This window comes from Rhipicephalus sanguineus, chromosome 6 (genome assembly GCF_013339695.2).
Source record: "Rhipicephalus sanguineus isolate Rsan-2018 chromosome 6, BIME_Rsan_1.4, whole genome shotgun sequence".
Lineage (NCBI taxonomy): Eukaryota > Metazoa > Arthropoda > Arachnida > Ixodida > Ixodidae > Rhipicephalus > Rhipicephalus sanguineus.
In genome coordinates this window covers 147,504,287-147,529,242 of record NC_051181.1, presented here as the reverse complement: position 1 = coordinate 147,529,242, position 24,956 = coordinate 147,504,287, and the positions used below count along the sequence as shown (strand labels likewise).

The following is a 24,956-nucleotide window of genomic DNA, read 5'->3' as shown; positions in this document are numbered from 1 at the left end:
CGCAAAACGGTGGCACGCGAAAAATGCACGGAACGCTCGGTTATCTGCGAAGAATGAGTAGGCTATCCGTTCTGTCTCTGTGTTAGCGTTTCGCAGTCAAGTAAACATTACTGTTTCTAAACTGGAAAAATTTAACACGCTTTGAACATATGTGGTGTTCTAACCAACTGGGCTACAACTACAACCACTACAACACCCACCATAGCTGGGCTCGAATTTGCATTCGTGTTCACCCAATGAGCTCACCTTCTTATTTCTATGTATTTACAGCGACAATTTTATTCTGATTACATACTTTGGAAATTTTCTGCTCCAACTGTAAGCAAAAATGTACTCAGAGAACCAGTAGAGTTCAATTAAGTACATCTACAGCACATGTAGTGTCTTCAAAGTTGTCTGCAGCATTATTTTCAACTTGTTGTCGTTAAAAGCACTAAGTTTCTGCTAAACATCTTACATTCTACGAACACATTTCTTTAAGATTGAGCTTTTTTTGAATTACTCATACAGCATGTCACCATAGGCGTACGCAGGGTTCCCCATTAGGGGGGGCAGCCGGCCCCCCTGGCCCCCCTTTGCGCACGCCTATGTTTGTCACAACAGCTTTTCACTACTGTTCAACTACATCTTTATTCCATGTGAACATGCTGCTCTCAAGTATATGTAAAGTACTTGCACTGCATCTTATGCAATTAAGTGTTGTCCACAATCGGTCCTTTAATATGCTTTTGTCTCATTGGTGGCTCTCAGAAGTGGTAGGCGCTCCCTAGTAGGCGCTTAAATGACATCGAATGGGTAAAAGCTCACTCAACAAATGCTTTGCGAATACATTCAGAAATTTACATGTGTATACACTTCCTATATTACATAGCAGACACATTAGAGATGCACTCATGATTTTATCACGGAAGTACTTTTCAACACGCCACCATCATTCAACAAACACATATAATACCTTGATTTAAGCGAATTGGTTCATCTTTACAGGGTACATAAAAACACAAACAGTGAACACGAAAGAAACCCCGTACGACAGGAATGGCACTGAACTTCTGACTAGCATTTATTTGAAATAAACAATCATTTATGCTCTGCATATTAGGTACATGTGCACACATCTTCATACAAAAGATTGCATGTCACCTGCTCAAACGTGAGATTACGCAATCCATTCACGTGTCAATATGCCTCGAAAGAAATGCCACTTCTTTTTCTTGTAACGCCAAAGACGGACAAGAAAAGAAGTGGGATTCCTTCCGAGGCATACTGACACATCAATGGATTGATTGCATAATCTCATGTTTGAGCAGATGACTTGTGCAATCTTTTGTATGATGATGCGTGTGCATGCAGCTGATGTGCAGAACATAGATTATTGTTTGTTTCAAATACACGCTAGTCAGAAGTTCAGTGCCATTCCTGTCCTACACGCCTTTTTCATCTTTGTCGTTTGTCCTTTTTTTGCACTCTGTCAACACATACATGACCGCAAGAAAAATTGAGTAGATTGGTAAGTCAGCAGGCACCTATTGATATAAAGATATTCTACAGAGTTATGTAACCTACAGAAAAACAATATCAGGAGATATGATTATGACGATAATTACTCAGCAATTTACTGAAGGCAAGGTGAGGTACTAGAGCACATGCAACTTAATGACAACCAAATTAAGTACAAGCTCCACCTACAAAATTTCACTGCATCTGCTCTCCACACACCAAAGCATAATAGCTGAAAAAAGACGATCCTGAGATTTCACCTCTGCCGTGATGTCATGGACATGTCAGCTATGGACAGTCAGTTATGTTCGCTCATGTCCATGACATAAGCGAACATAACTGAGTGATGCATGTCTGCAAGCTTTCCACTACTTAAAGGGACACTAAAGAGAAACAATGAATTGGTTTAGATTGATAAAGTGTGCTCGGAGAACTCTTGTGTAGTTTATTTCACCACCATAGGTTTATTATTAGAGGAGAAAACCAAGTTCAAAGTTTCATTTTTAAATTTCACGGTGAACTTTGTAATTCGTGACGTAAAAGACTTCAAAGAGCTTTTAACGTATTTTGGCGCCACTGGCTCGACGAAATTTCCACAAACTCGTTATGTCAAGTCTCTGACCCCCTCAGAGGACAATGTACTTCGATTTAACCGATTAGGAACTACGCAGGCCCAAGCAGGCGCCGTCAAAAATATGTGACGTCACGGCAAATGGTGCGGGAATTTCAAGGTGGCGTCGCCACCTGTATTTTCTTTTTGCGCGTTTTTTCGCTTATTAAGCGTCTTCGCGCAGAAAGCGTGGTGTTTTTGGTATCGTGGAAGACTACTTTACTAATGCGAGAAAAATTGTTTTGCTCTTTAGTGTCCCTTTAAGCAGCAGTCTACTTGCCACGGCATTTTTAGGTTGTCACTGACTGCACGTTTGCAGAATACTGGCCAATGACAGCACAGACCATGGTAACTCATATTTAAATATCATGCCTGATTCCAAGCATAAAATAATGCAAGTTTCTCATGAACACTGCTGCAAGTGGAACTAAATGTTGTGTGAATGGCTCATTTTTATTTACTGCTGCCATTTAAACAAGTCATAATTTTGACACAAAATATTGGGCACATACAATATGGTACAATGCTTATGTCTCTTATAGCAATGTGCAAACAGTGGACAGAGTCAACATTTATACAGTTTGCCATAACATCGCTTCAGCACAACACGAGTGCTTCTTTTGATTACTGATGATTGGTTCTGATGATTAGAACATACTTGCGCACAAATGTGGCAGTACGCAAGTAGGCGGGGAGGAGAGCAAATTATGCATGCGCATTCCATCAGCGCTCCCTTTGGACAAGAAAGAAAAGGTAGTGCAAGATGCTTTAGTCGACACTCCTGTTTGCACTCCTGCGGCAGTCACACACCTGTGCATTGAAAGAATGCTAAGACCAGGCTTCTATCTGGAGTCGTCTCGACTTTTCAAGGTCTTTCAGCAGTTCCTCAGCATCTCTGTCATGGTGAAAGTCCGACTTGAGTGCAGCTTTTATTGCATCACGCACACTGGGCACCATGTCTTTTGCATTGCCAGCGATGTACACGACTCCACCATTGCGCAGCAATTTTATAACCTTGTCCTTGTGCTCGGCGATACGATGCTGAACGTATCTGAAAAACACACATACAGGAAATCACAGTTTAACAAACTGGGTCCTACATTATGTGGCCATGGAATATGACCCGCATTCGATTAAAGGTGTTCTAAAGATGGATGCGTGCAGCCAGATTCATTTGACCAGACTACAAGACTTTGCTGTCGCTCACTAATACACTAAATAATTTCCAACTTTTAAAGAACTGGTTTAGAGCCATTTTATGTCTATCACAGCAAATAATGTCTGCAATGAGACAAATTAAAAAAAAGAGGTAAAAAAAAAGTTGTGCGCCTATAGTATCCTCCCCAGCCTGCTGCATTAGACAACTCAACCATGCCCCATGCATGCACCAGCAAAATAACGGCGAGCTATTTATATACACCATTTACCGCTGGTGGTAAGCAAATCTCGGAGAAGCTTGAGCGTGTTTTCTATCACGTAACGCTCCTAATTTTCTTTCATTTTGAAAACTGCCCTTGAGACGCGCACGACAAAGTGGGCCTTTTCTGTACCCGCTCGTGATGTGGAAGGAAAAAAAGAACAAAGAACACCGGGCACACCTTACATCAGACGCCCCTATGTGGCAGGAAACACAGGGGGTCACTCCACGCGCCGCAGTTTAAAAGAAAAAGAAATATCTAAGAGCATCTGATTCTCCATTGTCAACACTTGCAGCACATTGCTCAAGCACATAGACGTAACAACTGTGACAGTTGTTAGTTCACGCTTGCCCTGTGCATGCCTGTGCATTCTTTTCAGGCGTCCTTCTTTGTGCTTCAGCGGCGCGCTGCAAGTATCGAGCTGCTTCTCGCTCTTTGTGTGACATTCGAATTTCTTGCTATCGCATTCATTGCTTCGCCCTTGCGGCAAAACTGTGACTTTTTTCAACACCGTTGAAGGCAGAACAAAATCTTCCATTGGTACAACGTGATCAGTAAACACCAGTTGAAATTAGTGCTCTGTCCCATTTGTTTCTTCTCATCTGCTGTCTGTTATTGCACCAAATTTTGCTTTGACCAGCACCACAGACTTACATTTTGTGCTCCTGGTCACGAGAGAAGGCTGTCACCAGGTCAAGCAGGCCTTCCTCCACAAGCTGGGTCCATTCCTTCCTGAAGAAGAAGTCCCCCTTCTCATTACGAGAGCCGAAAAAGAGAAGGTTCTCGCCAATTCCTCTATGGGCACGGTCCTGGATCATTCCATGGAATGGGGCACAACCAGTGCCCGGTCCCACCATGATGGCAGGGGCACCATCAGGGGGCATCCGAAGGCTGCCATTCTTCGTGCCGATTATTACACTTGGCCGACTGCAGGGATCAAGGCTGGCTAGGAAAGTGGTGCAAAGACCCCTGCATGATCACGATGCCGCTTCAGTATACAGTCAAACCCGCATATATCGAACCCACATATAACGAACCATTGTGTACATCGAACAGTTGTAAAATCCCATCCAATATATTTTCGATACATAAAATATTTCATATATCAAATTGCCTATATATATAAAACTATTATGTGATCCCCTTCAGGTTCGATATATCTGGGTTTGACTATATTATCTCAGTTTTGAAATGTAGTCAAGCTTGCAAGTGTCACAATCAAGGTCTTAGAGAGAAGAGTGAAGGGGCTTGATCATGCAACATGGGTGAAACAGTACTTTGTTCACAGTGGATAAATGTCACATGTTTAGGTTTGGGATGATTTGAATGTTATGCTACAGCTTTTATCAGCCTGTGCAACAACGGCATAATTATGGTGAGTGCGCTTAAATCAGTGTCTGTGTCATACATGGTGAATGGAAACACAGCTATTCAATAGCGCACTCTCAAGTCACCAGTCGGTCTAAGAAGTGTACTTACTGCTTTTTACATTTGTACTTAGTTCGTTCACAGCAGCCTGCCACTAATGTGAAAAGACCACTGGACTAGTTGGTGTGTGCCAGCTCTCAAATGTAAGCATTCTGTGTGGCCAGCGTTGGTAGAACTTAAATTCACCACAGAAGAGTGCTCTTACACATAGCACCAGTGTACCAGGATGCCGGGACACTTTGGTAATGTGAGCAGTGACATCTACATCCAAAGGTATAGCGCATCCAAGACGGGACAAAGCGAGTAACACATAAACACAGTGCGCTGTGTATCTGTGTTTATATGTCACTCGGTCTGCCCCATCTTTGATGTGCTATACCTTTGGATGTTATGAATCGCCAACAAGCCCGCCGTGCAACCTTAGTGACATCTACCCTTTTCAAACAGCCTTTGTTGGCATCACTGACGCAAGTTCACACCAAACTTAACAGGTGACTGCGCTCTTGATGCGATGGACTGCACAAGCAACACAGTGCATCTGTTTCGTTCAATCACACATTTCTGTGCATCAGATAACACAGGTTGTTTGCTTATGCTGAGCCCCTCCTACTCTTGCAGAAATAGGATCAAAATTTGAGTGAGTTTGTAAACTAGCATAACAGAACAGGGAACTGATGACCCACAGAGAACATGGAACGAAATGAGTGAGTGCTTGTTTCGTTTTCTTTCTTGTTCTTTGTGTGTAAGCAGCTCATACTGCTCCATTATAATGTTGCTACATTACTTGCATGCCTTTTGCATTAGGAACAAGCTTATAGAGCTACATAGTGACTATGCATTAGCGCCCTACTGTTTGCACTGTTAAATGAAGTTTCAAAAAATATTTTACCATACCTGCGTGGCTTCTTCAGCTTGGTGCGGAAGTTCACAATGGCCGCCAGAATGTGGATCTGCCCCGGGTGGCAAAGCAGCGAGTTGGCAATAGAAAACGAGCGTGGGCGGATCGGTGGAATCAAATCAAAGAGGTACGCTAGTGGCACATTTGCCGTGGTGTGAGGGAAGTCTGCAAACACCTCCAGTACAGTTCGCCGAGGACGAATGACGTAGTCCACGAGGTCCTCTTGGCCAGTGGTCGTGCTAAACTCCCGGAGGCGCTCCTTCTCGAGTGTGTCTTCACTAAAGTGCCAAAAGAGTTCAAAGAAGGACCTGCGCAATGGAGAGAGATTGAGTAACCTTCACGATATGGTGCTACATTTCTAGAGCTTCTGCAGGAGCTCTCCATGAGCGAAGCAGACAGATCCTGTCTCACACTGAATACAAGGACTAAAAATCTGATGGCACAAATCTTAACGTCTCATTCAAGTGCCAAGGCTAAACATCCATCCGGTTCAGCTGAACTGATACACCAGTGTTCCAAACATTTTAGAGCTGTGGGCATGCACAATGTTCTTCTAAAGAGACCGATTTAAGAGTGTTTTGGCTTGTTCATTAGTGTATTAACCATCATGAGAGATCAGATTATGGTTACCAGAGATGTGGAATGTGATAACCATTTGTAGTGAATTGCTTTCCTTTGCCCAACTATTATGCATTATAAAACGTTCTTCTGTTACACAAGTATTCCCACTGAAGGAAACAAAAAGAGAAAGTTTCATGTTGACCATTATGTAGCTGCCAGCGACTAACAGCTAAGTAGAATATCACTGCTCATAAGAATAGTAGAGCTTTAACTCTATGCAATAAGATGTTGCTGTAAATGCAACTTCTCCCAGGTTTCACACAGCAAAACTTAAATCACATTGCCAAGGAGTGGAGTGATCTTTGAATAGGTATGCCTGAAGCAAGGCCTAGAGTGGCGGATAAATTTGGATTGTCTGCATCGACATTATCACAACTGCTATCCTAGGGTACTATCATGTCTTAGGGTACTAGCATTTGAAAAGCTGATGCCAGCAATTTATTTTAAAAATTACCTCTTTGGGATGCTTGTGAGGTCAAAATACTTTTGAACACATTGAATGAGTGAGACTTGTTTTGACAAACAATGCGGCAATGACGTGCCCTCTTCAGTTGGTGCAAGTGTCAAATACGTGGCGGGTTTGTAGTTGCTGAATAGTCTGAAAAACTCATCGGTGTCCTCTTCACAGTTCTCCGGGTAGACTACGACCACATCACCGGGCTGGAATGTGATCTGAGAACCTGTTAAGATGGAAGAAGGTAGCAATCAAATTGACCGTTCATCAGAAGACAAGCACTGCATGTGACGAGTCAGCTGTAGTAGAGGTCTACGAAAGAGTATCCTATCAGTCATAGAGTCATAATCTTCAATAATTTTGAACTGTAACTTCATATGACTGTGTTTGTTTGATGTTAAAGTCTGGTGGTTTGTAGGCAATATATTGTTCCCCAAGACCAAATACTGAGGTACAGACACCTCACGACCTTAACTAAACTTTCGTATGCTACTTTGACATAATTCGTCCCTTTGATTTCAAACTTTTGCAATGCCTTTCACGCCTACTTCAACATTTCACGTCACCATGCCAGGTTTTCTAAGCTCACAGGTTTTCTAAGCTCGCCTGGATGTTTCCCCGTGAAATTCAGAATACCACCTAACCATTTATGCCACTAAGGTTAATGAACAATTAGAGAATGCATTTATTACAAACAGATGATAATTTGGCCTGTGGGAGGAAGGGGACAAAGCAGACACACTATCAATGACAAGTATGCAAACTTTCACAGTGAGCAAAAATCAGCAGAGAGAAACAACAAACCTTGAATGTCAAGTTTAATGAGTCGCACGTCCTGAAAGTGTTCAGCACTGGTGACTCGCTCATTTGAGACCACAGTGGCATGAAACAGCTTTTCCCGAACAATGTCAGGCTGGCAGCTGGTATTTACATACTGATCTGCACAACTCGTGTCACATACAACGTTGTACTTAGGCGCTGGCAAGAGGTCCTCGCTGAGAGGCAGGCATCCAGGAGGAAGGGGATACAAGGCCATAACGATCTTCCAGAATCCTTCCAGCCACGGATCGATCATTCCATCAGTTCCCAGTTCATGCTGCTCATCAGCGTACAGGGGTTCGTGCAGGCAGTGGGCACCTAGCTGGACCAGGCGTCTATGCAGACGTTTTGCGGCGAAGTTGAACTTCAAGTAAGAGGAGTCTCCCAGGCCAACTACAGAATGACTAATTGTGCTCAGTGAGTGTGGAGGTAGGCTTTTTCGCAATAGGAACGACCAAAAATGCTTCATATTATCGGGTTCCTCGCCTTGTCCCGTGGTAGCGCACACGAACAGAACTAATTTTTCCTTGATTAGCTCCGTTAGAGGATAATCGTCCATGGCCAGGACTGTCACGCGAAACATGTACCGCCTCGCTTTTCTGCCGATTCTTTCAGCCACGTCTTGAGCGGTGCCCGTCTGGCTTCCGTACAAGATCAAGAAGCGCCGGTCTAGCATGTCTCTACGACAGCACTGAGTCTCCTTCACACCAAGTCTTTGATTTGTGTACGCAAGGCACAAGGCGTACTTTTATGCCCTTGCGTTTCCGATCAAAGCACAAATTTAGTTTCCGGCGACAGTTCTTCAAGCGTGCTAGTTCAAGGTTCTGCGCTAAAACGTCACCGTGTTTGTATCGTAGAAAACATCAATCCTGCATTTCTGCCGTGTTTCGATGGTCTGGTGAAAAGTTCAACCAGTGGTTCCACGATCAACCACGCTCGCTCGCGTTGTGAATGCGCATATGAATGAAAACACCGCGTCAGACCGCGTCAGCGTCACGCCGCGTTGACCGCATCACGGCTACGTAGAGCGACAGTTGTGAAGTTCCTTGAGGCATTCTGTCATGAGGCGCCTCTGGCGATGGTGACGTTCAACACATCCTCCACTGTGGAAGCGATTCGCTAGTTTGTGTCAGCTGCAAGGCGTTCTGAGGCTGTGCCAGCTGTACCTGCGCTGCGCTTTGCCGTTCCTGCCTGTCTGTGCGGCAGGTGTGGAAGGTGCCCAAGGACTTTCGCACCTACAGCACGTGTTCGCTGTGCTAGCCGTCAGCAACCGCATTTGCTTCCCAACCAACGAGCTATTTGTACGTATGCGTCCAAAGCTCGCGAAGAGCCAATCATCTCTCTAGATATGCGGTATTTTGATTGCGTGTCGGCAGTGCAGTCGGCAGAACCAGCCACGTCAGGTTTTCATGTTTACATGGCAACTGCGCGCAGACACAGTCACTTTCGCTTCTAGTTCCTTGTGTCGTCCTAATTAACAATGCTTTTCCCGTAGAGCGGGCTTGGTCAAGGTTCAGGATCGTCAAATTTTAGGGTGTGAACATTGCTACGCTCAGCTGCTTGTTATGGAGGGGCAATACAATCTCCGCAGTCCAGGTGAGCTACCCTCTGAGCGTTCTTAAGCGGCATTACACTGTGACGGTTCGAGTGAATGCTTGTTGTGCCCCGATGGTTTGCAGCCGTGAAGCGTCTTATGCGAGAGGCTCAGGAACTCCATGAAGCGACGGAAGAATACTTTGCGCAACCATTGGAGGTGAGGAAGTGCTTTGCCTTGCGGTATTCGAGGCACGTACGCCTTCAAGCTGAAAGTGTTTATGTTCATCGCAGGATAACCTGTTTGAGTGGCACTTTACTGTGCGTGGGCCGCCAGAGTCGGAGTTCGAAGGAGGCATCTACCATGGCCGCGTAATTCTTCCCCCAGACTATCCCATGAAGCCGCCGAGCATCATTCTTTTGACGGTAATACCCTCAGCAGTATCTGACAACTGTCTTGACAGTGCTAAGTTGATCAGCTCCAAAACAACTAATCGCCAGGTGGCAACTGTGAAATGAAATGTTAATACGTGACTTCGTGTGCTCTCGTTGTGAAAGGAACATGACTAGAGCAAATTATCATTTATTCATTTGCCTAGTTTCTGTCACTGATTATATCGCATTGTACACTTGTGTAAGCAAGAGCGGTTTCATGTGGTCACTTGCCATATGATAGATCACCTGGTGTAGGTGTTGTCTGACTGCAAGCTTCTGATGTGTGCCATTCGTGTGTTAATCACTTGTTAGCTCGTTCCTGGATATTGATCTGAACATGCAGGTTGTACAGTTGTAGCAGATCTAGAAAACTTGAATGCTCGTTTTGTTTTGTACGTGTTGCCAGCTTCGACCAAATGGCTCCATAGTATGGTTCTGCTAGTTCAAAATGATGTTTTTCTTTTCATACCAGCCTAACGGACGCTTTGAGACCAATAAGAAGATCTGCCTAAGCATCTCGGGCCACCATCCTGAATCATGGCAGCCGTCATGGTCTTGTGAGTGCACCATATTTTTGCTTTTACGTACTGCAAGAAAAGCATGTTTGCAGAAATGCAATTTCACCTGCTGTATTGACAAAGTGATCGGCCATGTTGTTGAAATGCCGAACTGCTTTGTTGTTCATGTCAGTGGCACTGATAATTCTTTCTGCTCGCACAAAAGCTTTACAGGTGTTGAACGGTGGGACAGTGCATGATATTTTAAAATGTACAAAAAGAAATTGCGATGGTAATCAAGCCACCCTCTTGTGATAGCACAAGATGCCATATACTGGAAGAGTGCTTGCTTCGAACGAGTTTATTCATGCAAGATGGCTAAGAGGGCAACAGCAAAGGCACTGAAGGAGTTGCGTTGATCTAGGAAACCATGCATTACTTGTCAGAATCTGCTGTACCAAGTGTGTGCTGAGGGTAAACTTTAAAAAAAATAAAAGAGAGAGAGCATGCCGTTCCTGTGTTTCATGTCCGCAGAATTATTACGAATATTGAAACGCACAAGAGTCTTGCGACATCGTTCACTGTTGATCACTCCCTAGTCTCCATTTTCCTAATAACTTTTGTCTCACTTATTCTTCGTGTGACATTACAGTACGAACTGCCTTGCTGGCAATCATCGGTTTCATGCCAACTCACGGAAGTGGTGCGATTGGGTCCCTGGACTACAGTGCCCAAGAACGGAAGCAGCTCGCGAAAAAGTAAGAGCAAGCCAAACTTGCTTTCCATGTTCTGCAGTGTCTGTGTTTTCCTGTGAGAATGTAATGACCTTAGTACCTCGTGTTGTGAGTGAAGAAAACGAAAGGGCACAGAACACAAGCAGTAGCTGCGAGTGCTCACTTCTCCACTTGTGACAATGCCAGTGATTGGCCAGATGTTGGGTCTGATCCCTGTCCCTTTTATATTCTGTTCGAAACCTGGGTTTGAACCAGTGTCCTTTCATGCCTTACATGCCCTCTCTGTTTAACAGATGCAATGGCTTTTAGTGTTGTCGATGTGGTGTTTATGCCTGGAAGTAGCTTGATAAGCTAAGGAACACGCAACAGGCAGCAGAACGAGCAATGTCAGGCATAACTTTAAGAGATGCGACAGCACTAGTGTGGTTGAGAGAGCAAATGGGGGATGGCAAGAATTATGTTTGAGCAAGAGGAAGAGATTGAGTTTTGCAGGCCATGTAATGCGTTGAGCAGTTAACTAGTGGGCCACTAGAGTTATAGAATATGCGTTGAGAGAAGAGAAATACAGCCAAGAACAGGGGAGAACGAAGTAGTGCAATGAAATTAGAAAGTTGCAAGCATGTTATTTTACCCTCCTGTGGATATAAAAAAGATCAAACAGATTGATGATGGTGGTGATGATAGTGCTGTTTGTGACATTGTGCAGCTAAGAGTTTGATGACCAGATCTCTTTTTCTTTTTTTACCTTTATGACAATTTAACATCACAGAAAAATCGTCGGCATAAAGCTTGCATAATATCTTTACTCTACAAGGCACAGTGAGCTGGTTTAGAGAGGAATGTTCGAGTGAAAAAAAAAAGATAGCTTAGTCTGGCATGAGCTAGGTTCAACCAAGAACTCAACAGTGGCTTCTCTGAGGAATCCTTGTGTTTATTTCAGATCACAAACGTGGAGCTGCTCCCATTGTGGCCCAATAGCTAAGCTGCTCAAGGAACGCTCGCAAGAACCGCAGGACATAGCCGCTGACAAGGAGGCAAGGGAGCAGGCTGCGCAGATCATGTTCAAGGTCAGGTGCACAGCGCATTTGACCTATTACTGCTGCAGAATGGTGTAGTGAAATGTCCTTGAAGTGTTATGTTTACAATTAAGGACATACTTCTTTCTTTTATCATAAACCTGCTCACTTTCAGTGTCATTACTCAGAGTTTAGTTAGCAACTGTTACCCATGTGAAAGAAAGTCGAGAGAACATTTTGTGTGTCTCCCGTTGCCGTAAATCCTTCTATGAAAATGCAACAGGTGCAGTAGATGCTAATGTACAGCTGTGACATCCTTTGAGCATCCTTTGGGGTTACTGACCTCCTTTAGTCCTCGCTCGATCACTAGCAGAGTTTGAATACGCAAATGCCTCCAACTTGGTTGTACAGCTGCGCTCAGTGAAATGCAATTATGCCACATTAGAATGCTGACACTATAATGTACAGCAGGTAACGGTGTGCAGATAGTTATTCTTGAGACTGGAAAGAAGATTGCCAGAAGCAAATCGGATCGACTATCAAATACATTTCAAATGGTTTTCAAGTATTGCACAGCCGTTTTTATATTTAAGATAAAATTATGTTCACGTCCTAGTGCTCACACTTTCAGTATTAAAAGTGTGTGTGGATCATCAGGAACAAATAGGCAGATTGTTCTTATCCACAAAGCTCTTCCGGAAGCACAAATGATGGTTGTATAGCCAGTAAAGTCAGGCTACCTGAGCCAAGTAGCATGCTGCATTATACGCAAGCTCTCGCATCTTATGCCTATAATATACCCACGGGAATTGAATTTGTCATACTTTTGCACCGATCTTGTGTTTGTTTTGGTGCAGTTGACATTTTTGAAATGTTTGTTCACTATTAGAAAATATTTGTATTGACGAATGGCTGCTATTTGATTTGAAGACCGAATCAGATAGGACACTATTCAATTCAATAATCAAAATTTTCAAACATTAGCACGCCCCTAACAGCAGGCAATATCACAAAAGTTTGGCGCGTGCGCTATCAAAGATGCCTTCTCTTTATGCTGAAGTCTTGATGTCGCTTTCACTACACAAACCTGAAGTGCATGGCACGTGTTCTGTATGCGGTACCATATCGAATTACTGTAATTCAGCGCCTGCCATCTTGTCTTAGTCTGTGTATATCTCCTGGTTACCATGAACATTTGGTGTTGAGTTCTAGAACATTTTTGAAGCATATATTTTCCTCCAACAATGCACCAGCATCTCACACTTACAAGACTTCCTCCAATAGAAGTTGGCCCTTCAGCGCAGTGCCGCTGCTCGACTGAAAATGACGCAGCGGTTCTCAAGAATTTCTGCCAAGGGGCAGCACTGACATCAAGTCTCTCGAATCGAAGCAGAGCCTTGAGTGGAGGGACATTTCAGAATACGGAGGTTAATCTCTGCACATAGAGCTAGCTTCCCATGAGGGCAGACACTGACAGGAACCCACATAGCTCCATCTATTTATGCACACAAGTTCCAACTTCATGTCTTCTGTGTATATAACAAACGTGGTGAAGTACCATATGCTTTGAGATCATTTATATCGAAAGGCTCACAGTGAGAGAAAATTAGTCACAAGGTCATTTTTGTCCGACATGCCGGTTTCTGTTTTTTTGTTATGAACCCACAGTATTCTAGCTGGAGCATCAAATAATGCCAAGCTACTTTTAGGTGAAAAAGAAGTGTGAAAGTATGTCCGCACAGCGGCAGACATGCATGCCTTATTTTGTAGTAAGTACTTTTCTGCTTTCTTTGCACGAGAAAAATTTGATTAAAATAAATTAAGTTAAAAAAGGTTGAGTTGCAGTGACCCATGACAAGCCTAAACCTTAGAAAAGTACCTCCAGCAAATCTTGCACCGGGGGTGTACTGACATTGCCGTTCCTATTGTAGGATGCCAGCGAGCGGCCCGGCACACCCAGGACTAGCGAAAGCAAGTCCACTGAGCAGACAGCAACATCAGTGCCTGTATCACAGCCAAACGACTCCAACAGCAAAGGGCAGCCATCAGCCAACACAGACAAGAAAGCGGCGAATGCTAGCAGCAGTGCCACTAGCGACACTCCCACTACAGCTCGGGCCACCCAGTCGGATTCGGCCATCGGAGGCACCACCGAGGACACGGCAGACATGGTAAAGCGGCGGCTCGCGGCGGCACGAATCCTGGCCCAGCGTGCCGAGCGTCTCGCCCAACAACAGCAGCCCCTCGCCGCACTTGCGGAGGAGACGGGCACGGGAAATCGTACGGCGAGGGCAAGCTCTGGAGACAATCTGCGCATGGCATACAATGCGGCGATCTGGCTCGTCGGCAGTGCCTTTGTGGGCCTGCTCATACGGCGCGTCTTCTTCTTGTGATCAGTGACTACACGACAAAATGGCACGAACGTGACGGACCGCTTGTGCTGTCGCGTGCATCGGGATCGTCAACGTGTACGTTGTGTGCTAGGCCAATGTCTGAACCAGCTGCTTTGAGTGGGTGTCGATGGAACGATCCGCCTGCCTTGTGTAGCGAAATTGACTCGAGTATTGCTGCAAGTGCGCCAGCTGTCGATCTTATGAAAAAGGAAAGAAAAAAACATGACTGTTTTTTGGTGGTGACACGCCCGGTGCTGCTTTTCTCAGGTGGTGTGACTCCTGCAGAACCCCAGTAGGTTGCTGGAAGGGGCTTTCCTTCTTGTGGGTCAAAATTACACGTTGCTGTTTTATAGGTGGCTGGTTTTGCAATACGGTGCAGTAGTAAGAAATAAAATGCCGCTTCTCTTAGCGTATGAGCTTCAAAAGTGGGCTTTTAGTCCGAGATGAGATGTAACGTATGTGAGAGTGCTGCTGCGTGATATGCTAAGTTTTGTAGCACTCTCTATGGCTTGCTCAGCTGCATGGAACTTATTTAGAATCAACTTTAGTGTGTGTATATATAGAAAACTAGGGATTAGTTGTCCAAGGAAATATGCACAACTTTCCAAGAAGCTATGCTCAAAATCATGCGAGCCAGCTCAAGAGAATCCATTGCAATATATGTAACCAGCTGTTTTTCTGCACCATAGATCTGCCAGTCACCAAAGCATGCCACTAAATGATGTGGAAAAGACACTATGGCTAGGGCATTCAGCTGTGCTGTCACCAGCTAGGGTTTACAGTAATCTGGAAAATGGAAACATTTTTAAACCTACTGAGCCCGACTGGAACTGATAGCAGTGATGCTCAGAAGCAGCTGTGCCACTTGGCTCAGTGGCAGTATTTAGTCTCACGCAGAGTGGATTTGGAAGCTATGATAAAGTCAGTGCTATGCAGAGTTCATACTGGAAAACACAGATGAGCAACTCCCTCTTGAAATGGCGCTATCGTTGCCGCTTCTTCACGTGTGGGTTGCTTGTAAAGTATTAAGAAAAAGGGCTAAAAAAAAGACGTACATTCCTGCTCTCGAGCAATTGCCCAGATTGATGCACGTTAATCCTGCATGGTACCTCCTTCCTCTATCACCGTGAATAAATGGATTTTTACACATCTGCGTGACCATGTGACATGTTTTCAAGTGACTCTTGCGGCCATGTTGAGCTTGCTGTCTGTCAGCGTACACCTTTAAGGTGCACATGCGAAGTGCAAGAAACTTTTATGGTTGACCAAAACAGTTCACAAGATACGGGATCTGTGAAAATGCTGAATTCCTGCAAAGCCTGGATACACAGCCTCGAATCCAAAGTTGCATAAGATTAGGGAAGCAGTGTGCATGGCATATACAAAACATAGGTGCACTAAACTTGCATGTAAAGACTATTAATAAGAGAATTAGAATAGCTCAGCAGCTTTGCAATGATTATTGCAATAAGTATTTAGTATAGTAATCATCGATGAAATCGTAGTCAAAGTGAAATTTCGTTAGTTTACCTTTATGAAGCAGATATTCACATTGATCATGAAACTCTCGCACTAAATATAAGTCACACAAAGCGATAACATTTAATCTGTATTAAGGGTGTTTCATCAAAGTGCACTCAGTTGGTCAGTAAGCTTTCATTAGTCTCACATGAAAACTATTTCTCATGTACAATGCACTTAAGTATGAAGAAAAAGACTCGTAAGCATTCCTATCTTCTGTTTGCCATATGGGTTTGGGCAAAGTTGTGCAATTATACCGAGAACAGCAGTATAATAGTAACAAAACAATCGCATATGTATATATAACATGAGGGAACGTATTTTCGATTAATAACTTCCCAGGATATAATGCAGTGTTCATCAGATAAGCCAGCAGAATGAATGACAGTCACTGTAATGGGTTATGCTGAAGGTCGCATAAAACAGAAGTGAAGGTGCTGCCGACGTGGTCAAACATCAATGCAATCCCTCTGCTGTTGTTCAGTCTTGGTCTCTCGATCTTTCACACACATATTATTATTATATGATATGGGTACACAAGGACACAGAGGAAATGGGGATTCACATATTTCGCTACCAAGGTATAAAACAGTAGTAAAATTACCCTGTTGGCTGACAAAGGGACCATAAAACTCAAGTGGCATGCGGTTCAGCTCTTATGTTTGTTGCACGCAATTAAATGACTTTTTTTTTTCCAAAACTCCACAATGTGGTGGTTCGCAGCTCAGAGTAGCAGATTTGTCAAGAATGTGAAAATGAAAGTGCTGGGCAGAAATGCTTTTGCCACAGCGATGAAATGAACAGGCGAGGCAAACAAGTCGGGATAGCGGGCCCACAAAAGTAAATCTCACCGAAGAAGCGGATGAAAGCCAGATGGCTTCATGGCAGAAGCTCGCCTGCTGACAGCTTGCGGAGTGAAAATGGGAGTGTTCAGAGGCGCCATGCCTCTCTTGGTTTGCTCAAAAGCAGGCCCATTCCATGGATTATGGATATTGCTCACAAACTTTATCCTTGTTCATTCCAACAGTACAACTACAATGCCCAGTTCACACAATACCAGCTCCCCCGTTTCAGGTAAGAGCACTTTGTTGATGAGATTGCCTGCTGCTTATTATAAGGAGCGATAGCACACTTCTTGCGTTGTAAGTGTTGGAAAGGTTGTTTACCAAAGCAGGCTTCAAAGTTAAGCACGTTATAGTGCTTCCCACTAAGGTATGCACTTATTGTACTTGCTTGAATAAGATCTCCCCATTTTTCTTTTGTCACAATCTTGGCAGGACATTGTTCTTCACACGTCATTCATATCACCACCTTCCATAATCATGGAAATAGTTGCAAATTATGTACAGAATAACACAAATGCTGGCCACATGCTGCATGCGCATTTATTCAAGATTCAGCACCAATTATCAATGAATTACTTAAACAACCATAAATTCTATCACTGTTGTTTTCATTGTCGTAGAAGCATAGTATACATCATTACATGTCTAAAGAAAATTACTGAATGCATTCCATGTGGCAGGTAAGCTTGGTCCGAGTCCTTAAAAACTATTATAGAACTCTGGTTCGGGAGACTTATTTTTGTAAAAATTTTCACCTCGGAAATGAGGGGTGTGAGTTTGACACAAGTAATTACACTGTACTTCCTTCAGCGAGTCTTTCTGGACTGTAACAGTGTAATACGTACACAGTGCAACCTCGCTGATACGTTTTTCACGGGAACCAGAAAATAAAAAGTATTATGCAAAAACCATATTAACCAAATAGGTTTAAAAAAGTAGGTAAATATGTATACGCTGTGAGAAACTCACTTTTATTGAGCAACATGGAAGTTGGTCAATGAAAAGTTGCTCAATATTGAACATTGATGCTGCTGCAGCCTTAGCGACTCTGCAACGTGCAGGTCGTGGCTTGTTGGAACGCGGTTTGAGCTGGTATACCAAAAAATAAATGTAAAATTTCTAGATATATCGGTCAAGGTCCACTTTCGCGATCGTATTATCCACTTTTGGGCAAAAATGTGGTCGTATTAAACACATGAAAATGCATTATTTCTAAGAAACGTTGGCCGGGAATAAAATGAAAAACGTGTTATGCAGAATCGTGTCAACGAGATTCCACTGTACTATTAAAGTCGGTTTGGTTAACTTCACTCATATTTCGTGTACTTTAGTTAGCAGTAATATCAGAATCGATTATGCAAGCTAAACAGCACCACAATGCAGGCCAATTGATTCCCACAGGCAGAGTGTTTACACTGCTGGAAACACTCTTGGAGCAGGGGCTTCTGCAGTTTCCCCATCTTCTAAGAGACCAAGAATCTCGTTCCCGGGAGCAGTGGCGGGCTTTTGATCGACGCTTCCAACAACAGTTTGATGCCATGGAAGCACGCCTAGCCCTACGCCTAGAAAGCCTCAAAGGAGATGTTGCAAAGGCAAGCATTGTATTCTCATGTAAAGACTAGAGTTGCCTTTCATTGTGTGTGTGTGTAGGTGTGCTCTTTCACAGAGAACACACGCTGGAAGTCAGAATATAATGTGGGCTTCTTGTGGAAACGTGAGCACTCTTAATTCCTCACCCAGCAGCTTGCATAAACCCTGCCACACTCTAACTTCACTGACTGGCCATGCCAAACCTGATTGCAGATTTTGCATATACACGCATATGTAGAAGTTTGCTCAATTATGCAATGAAAAAATGTGGTACTGTTCTCAAAACTAGGGCCTCGCACTGCATGAACTTCTCCGCGAGGATGTTGAACAGCTTCAGCGTGGGCAAATCGCCTGTCATCAGCATCAGCAGAGGTGCCCTGGAGAACAAAGTGCACGTCGAAGCCTTGCCAGCATGCAGGCCACCCTTCTACAGCTGCAGCAAAACATTACTGTGCTGCTTAAGGATGTCAGGCAAGTGTATTGTTCACCAATGTATAGTATATGTGATGACACAATACAAATTTGGCTGCTCTCGATCGTCACATATCCTATCTGTATGCGGAGCATTTAAGAAAACTAACTTTTATTTTATTTTGTAATAACAAAGAACTGCAATATACAAATTATATGTAAAAAAAAACCTGCTGTGGCGCTGGTTTCAGCCAATGACAATTGACATACAAAATATCTCTGAGAGTCCTGGGTATTCTGGGACAGCAAGTCAAAGAGGCCCACTGCATCATTAGAAAAGTTGAGAAGAGATTGAAAACATTACATAAAACAAAAAGTATTTTTACCTAAACATCCTTTAAAAAAGGTCATCCAGCAGACCCATCAACATATTGACATTTGAGGTGCACTATACATTCATATTTCTAAAACAATTGATGCTGTCTTTCAAGAAGCCAACAAACCACAAAAATATCTACATTTAGAAAGATTTTTATCTTGAATATGAAACATGACACCTTACAACTTAGTTGATGCAACATGATGCTGCAGGTGGCTTCGTGCCCAGGGGTGCTTTTATTGGCTGTCTCAAAAACTGACTATTGCACAGTGAGCCCAAATGGCCCGACGTGTTGAGTGAATGTGAAACTGTGACAGGAAAGCTCAGTGTCCACATGAAACATTGCGTTTTGACAGTCACATATGATGTGCCACACCTCTATTTGCACCAAAATCCCAAGAAAGCAAAAAAAAAAATTTTTTTTTCTGTCTATATACATTAAGTAATGCTTTCATACTGTGCTCTTTTGTTCATCCTCTGCTGACTGAAGGTGATTTAGTATTACCCTTTATGTAATATGGAGGATTTCTGGTCAAAAACCGCAGGCAGAAATTTATCATTTCACCCACTTGCAGCATAAAAAAACTAAAGCTCACGTGCATATGAAAGAGCAGCATTAATACGGAGTGATGTTAATTTGGCGACATGTCAAGAAATGCTTCACACATACAGGAGGCACACAGCACATACAGCATACTTTGTATCACAGGAAACACACACATATTAGAGTACTAAAACAATAAGCACTAGCGATAACATGAAGTTTCAGTTATTGTGCTCCAGGTACATACACAATCACACCCTCTTGGTGGCAACGCACAAGCAGCTGCTGGACGCAGTTAGCCACTTGGAACAGTCATCTAGCCATCTCCAAGTGACCTGCACAAATCCAGCGCAAACTACAAGTGTGCAGCTACCTCTAGACTGCTGGGATGTGCTACAAGAGGGCCACAACACATCGGGCATCTTTCGTATTCAAACACCTGGTTCTCCAGAAGCCATTACTGTTTACTGCGACATGGACAGTGATGGTGGTGGTTGGACGGTAAGCATTGGTCACAAAAGTTGTACTATTGTGATGACGATTACAAAACAACTGATGCGGACATTCCGGCCACGTTCAGGTTAACGGCAGCAGTGACATCATCTCCAAGATGCGATATGTTTGTGCATACACAGTTCCATATGCTCTCTTTAACATAGAAAAAATTTTTGAAAGTCACCTGCAGCCTGCAGTGCAATCTACCCATTGAGTCGAACTACTCGATGTGGCATACATTACTTACGCTAGAAATCAATGTGTATAACTGAATATATAACATTTTATTAATTAAATTTTGAATCAATTACTTTAGAGTGAATATATTGTAACACACCAATTGAAGCCAGCCATTTCATAAGATATATCCATTTGGAACAATTTTGAAACAAGCACTAGTTTCTAGATACCTACTGTCAAACTTGTAGTAAAAGTGCACATCTCTTGCACTTATCCTTTAAGAAAATGCCTTTTTACCCATTTAAGCTCAAAAATTACAGCAACACTAATGCCTTTCATTGCAAACTTTGCGAACACATGTCCCAAGACATGCAGCATGTTCAGAATTATATCAAAGAGGACATGACACCAACTACAATTAGTAAATTGTAGTGTGCACCATAACATAATGAGTTTTAAAATTTCATTACGGAGACTTTGTGAATTAAAAAACATTTATTTAGATTCCTTGAGCAAATAATGCCCATATCCAAAAGTAATCTAGGCGGGGAAGTAGAATTACATTGCATGAGTAATTTTTCTGAAGTTCTGCTAACGATTAAAAGAAATACTTCACATGTGGGGTACCATACATCATATCTGCTGTTCCAACTACCTGTAGCCCACTTCGTGCAAGGAAGACAAAAATAACTACACAGGGACTGCACCAGCAGGCAAGATCCCAATTCTGGGCACTCAAAGCATTTCTGATGTTGGAAACCAGGTCTTGACATTGAAGAACTGATTTTCAGTGCTTAGATGGTAAGAGCTGTTGTCCACTCGCTTTGCACCATGAACCTGTGAGTGCACAGAAAGCTTCCCAGTTTATGCAAACTTTATTATCTCGAAAGCTTTGCTTGGAAAGTAGAAGTGGGCGATATTTAGTGCAGCGTAACTGCAAAACAATGCAGGTCGTGCAACGAAGGCTCGACGGAAGCACGGATTTTAAGAGAAGTTGGGCCGACTACAAGCACGGATTTGGCAACACAGCAGGAGAATTCTGGCTAGGTAAGCTCGTGCATTGCTACAAACTTGAGTGATGAGAAGTCGCCGAACTAAGCAGCCACAACCCTGACGAAGACCCCTTGTTGAAACATTGGCTACGGCTACGTTCCTAGTTCGACAACTTTTTATCATTTCAACCCTTCGTCCTCCCTTAAACTTCTGCCTTGTTTGGACAACAAAATTATGTCATTTCAAGGTGAAACCAAGAAAGCTGCCACAGCGGTTACTTCTACATTTTAAAATGAAATTCGGGGGTTTTATGAGCCGAAACCACTGCAATGTAGTGAGGGACACCAGATTAACTTTTATTACCTGGGGTTTTGATGTGCACTGAAACAGAACGTAAAGTTGAGCGAGCTGGTATGTATTAATTTTCTGCTCAGTTTCAGAAACCGTCCTTTGTGCCCCCATCAGTAGCACATTGAATCGAGACCTTTGGTACATTACTGAACTTGAAGAAAACAGCCCTTAAACAAAAGAAAATGAGACTGACTGACTAACAACAAAGATTTATAAAAATGAAACTAGCTACAATGAAAAAACATATTGAAACAAATTAAAATGAAATCATGTAGTACCTGTCCAGCATGGGATATAGCACTGTGTGTGGCGATATCCCGAATACTTCATTGTTTATTCTTTCCTTCATGCTGAATGTATGTCACATTTTTAGTTTTCTTCAGGCCCTTATCAAAAATTGGCTGCTATGGGATCAAACCAGCGACCTCACGCTTAGCAGTGCAATGCCACAAACACCGAGCTATTGCGGTAGCCATTACATTTTTATCTTCTGCTGCAGGAAACAACCATATCCATCATTTGACATCTCAGAGGCTATACCAAGTCAAGGTGGAGCTAGAAGACTTTGATGGACAGCATGCACATGCCCAGTATGCTTACTTTGCAGTTGGAAGCGAACGTGAAAAGTTTGCACTCAAGCTACTTGGTAAATACGAAGGTGGGGATGCAGGTGAGTAAGAGACACTGTTAGTTGCACTTGCTGAAATGTGTATGTGATGAGTAATGAATGTTGAAGAAAGTAAAGAAAATCTATGCAACAACCTACTATACATCAGTACTCTGATGGAAGATGGAAAGGCTAGTTTAGGCATAAGTAACTTTTAATGTACAAAAAAAAAGGGCAGGATTAAAGGAAAGATGGAAGCTTGCAATGAAAAATTCGTAAACGGTGTTTGGGTGCTGGAGCTGACGTTTCGACATGTGGACTTGTCAAGCCTGCAACTGCTTTTCTTAGCAGTTGTGTGTATGTGCTTTGTACCCTCTCCTCCAGTTCAAGCAAAGCAGGAGGAGAGGGTACATCCTTCTTCTAGGAATTTATAACTTCCCATTGTGAAGTGGTGCTTTCTTCTGACAACCATAATTCAGCGAAACGTCTACGCCCCCGCATTTTTTTTTTCCCACTGAATACCTTTGCTTTTGACTCACCCAATTCGTCACTCCGGTCTCTCCCCCTACCCCCGCTTTCGCAGCTGCCCTCTCCTCCTCCTTTGTTTGGATTGGAGGAGAGGGTGCAAAGCACGTATACACAAGCGCTAAGGAAAGCAGTTGCAGCATTGAAGAAGACAAGTCTTCTTGTCAAAATGTCAGCTCCAGCACACAAACCCTGTTTACAAATTTTTCATTGTAATGTAATGCTACACCTTTGATTTGCAGCTCAAACGTAACATATTATGTACTATCGTGAGCGATACGAGCTGGAACGCTGAATTCGTGTTTATTCAACGATCAGATGTAATGTACTAATACGAATGTGATGTACTGAATTTCCAGAAATGCCTATCTGCTTGGGCATTCATTGTCATGAACACCTTTGTACTTAACAACTGCGTTTAGCCGCTATGACCTTTAAAAGGTAATTTCTGTGTTCCAGCTCATATTGCTCACGACTATACATGATGTGAGGAAACATACCAGCAACACTGAGCACCAACCAAAAGAAAAAATTCCAGACTTGTGCAGAACATGCAGCACAGTCACAGCGTAAGCTGGGGGAGCGGCCTTGGATCCTGTTGTAAACTCTCTTAGGGCACCTACTGCAAGCACAGTTGTGAAACGCCCACTAAGCTCTAATTCATCATTTTGCGAGTAGCGATGTGCCCACTATGCTTCTTTAAGGCAATGTGTGCACCTACCTAGCTGTACACTTTGTTGATGCTGTGGCTGATGAATTATGGCTGAGCCCACTCCTTACACAATTCACATGGTGCAATACCTGGCGCGATCCTACGCTTCTGCCATGCAATATTATATCAGTTTACGTCACTCCTCGCCCGACATCATGCCTCTATAGGGCCTTTGTTCGAAGAACCTTCAAGCACTGGCACAGCTCCACAGTAGAATACTTGACTGCCACGTAGGATGACCGAGTTTGATTACGTCTTGAACCCTGGATATTTTTTCTCATTGTGGGCGATAGCTGCGACAGACATCACCACCACCAAAATTGGCTGTTGCGAGCTCACAACAGCTTGCACTGTAAAAATTTCGTCTCAGCTCTATTGCTCCTTTAGGCAGCAGTCGACTCCACAACTACAGTAAAAAGCCAGATGAGAATTAATGATGGAAGACTGGTTCCTCGAGAGCCCCACAAATAATTAATTACAGCGCATTTAATGCAACCCACTCAAAGTGCACAAGAGTAGCGTGGCTTCTAGTGTGAAACAGGAGGCTAGTCAAATCTACGATAGCAGATGTGGTGTTTATGTGGTATCAAAAACAGCTCAAAAGAGTGCCAGTTAGATCACTGTGATGAATTTATCAATATTTATTTTGACTAAAAGTTCTTCAGTCAAAAATTGTATGACTTTTCAGTGAATAGTGCTGAAGATGTATGGTTGAACCTCTTTATAATGAAGCCGCACCCAGCATGTGAATACCTATATGACATGCAATATTTGTTTCAAGCGTATGTGTTGATCGGCATATAGCGTGTTTGCTTCATTCTGTCCGAAAGTTTGTTACATCCATGTTTGACATATGAGCGCTCCAAGCACCAATGAAGAATATGAGAGCAATGACTGTTTATAGTTGTGGCAGCACCAGTATCATTTCAATAAGAATAAGGTTGTCCCACGGCATCTAATACAGCATAGTCACCCTAGATCTTCTGGCATTTTATTTTTTGAGAAAGTATAGATCAGATCTATTATGCTAAATCAAATGCCACAATGCCATTGTTCCATGCGACTTAAAGGGGATGGCCTGAGCACACACGCTGGTATGGCGTTCTCCACATGGGATGTCGACAACGACCAGTGGGGTGATGGCAGCTGTGCCAGAGATCACCAGGGAGCATGGTGGTACAACCAATGTGGCAGCAGCAGCCTTAACGGGGACTACCTCCAGGTAACAATCCTAAGCTAATTTAATTTATGCTGAACCATTTTATGTTCTGGCTTACAAAGCATGCAACTATATTCCTGTGACCCTGTGTATGCTTGATATGTCATAGTGCTGATGCAGCTGTCCATAGGAAGTAGCTCAGAATCGAGCAAAGTTCATTTGCTATGGATTTTTAACAAGTGCACAACCATTAAGGAGCAAGCACTGGTTAGGAGCATCTTGTACATC

General features: G+C 43.2%; 3 protein-coding genes across 4 annotated transcripts; 2 read left to right on the top strand and 1 right to left on the bottom strand.

Moving 5' to 3' along the window:
• Positions 1-590: 590 nt before the first annotated feature.
• On the bottom strand, positions 591-8,679 carry LOC119396730 (NADPH-dependent diflavin oxidoreductase 1). Its single transcript, XM_037664035.2, has 5 exons — positions 7,734-8,679; positions 6,930-7,155; positions 5,851-6,162; positions 4,183-4,497; positions 591-3,161 (listed from the first exon to the last, which is right to left on the bottom strand). The coding sequence occupies exons 1-5, from the start codon at positions 8,422-8,424 to the stop codon at positions 2,939-2,941; spliced, it is 1,767 nt and encodes a 588-aa protein (XP_037519963.1). The 5' UTR covers positions 8,425-8,679; the 3' UTR covers positions 591-2,938.
• Positions 8,680-8,845: 166 nt separating this feature from the next.
• Positions 8,846-15,509, top strand: LOC119396731 (ubiquitin-conjugating enzyme E2 J1). 2 transcript variants are annotated; one of them, XM_037664036.2, is made up of 8 exons: positions 8,846-9,049; positions 9,244-9,344; positions 9,428-9,501; positions 9,576-9,707; positions 10,189-10,273; positions 10,866-10,971; positions 11,888-12,014; positions 13,895-15,509. In XM_037664036.2, the coding sequence occupies exons 2-8, from the start codon at positions 9,314-9,316 to the stop codon at positions 14,354-14,356; spliced, it is 1,017 nt and encodes a 338-aa protein (XP_037519964.1). In that variant the 5' UTR covers positions 8,846-9,049; positions 9,244-9,313; the 3' UTR covers positions 14,357-15,509. The 2 variants fall into 2 exon arrangements, with proteins under 2 accessions (XP_037519964.1, XP_049273168.1); XM_049417211.1 differs by lacking the exon at positions 8,846-9,049 and having other exon boundaries at positions 9,074-9,344.
• A 5,538-nt stretch (positions 15,510-21,047) lies between these two features.
• LOC119397626 (ficolin-1-like) lies at positions 21,048-24,810 on the top strand. The gene is made up of 3 exons (XM_037665053.2): positions 21,048-21,368; positions 22,165-22,335; positions 24,580-24,810. The coding sequence occupies exons 1-3, from the start codon at positions 21,188-21,190 to the stop codon at positions 24,747-24,749; spliced, it is 522 nt and encodes a 173-aa protein (XP_037520981.2). The 5' UTR covers positions 21,048-21,187; the 3' UTR covers positions 24,750-24,810.
• Positions 24,811-24,956: the final 146 nt, after the last annotated feature.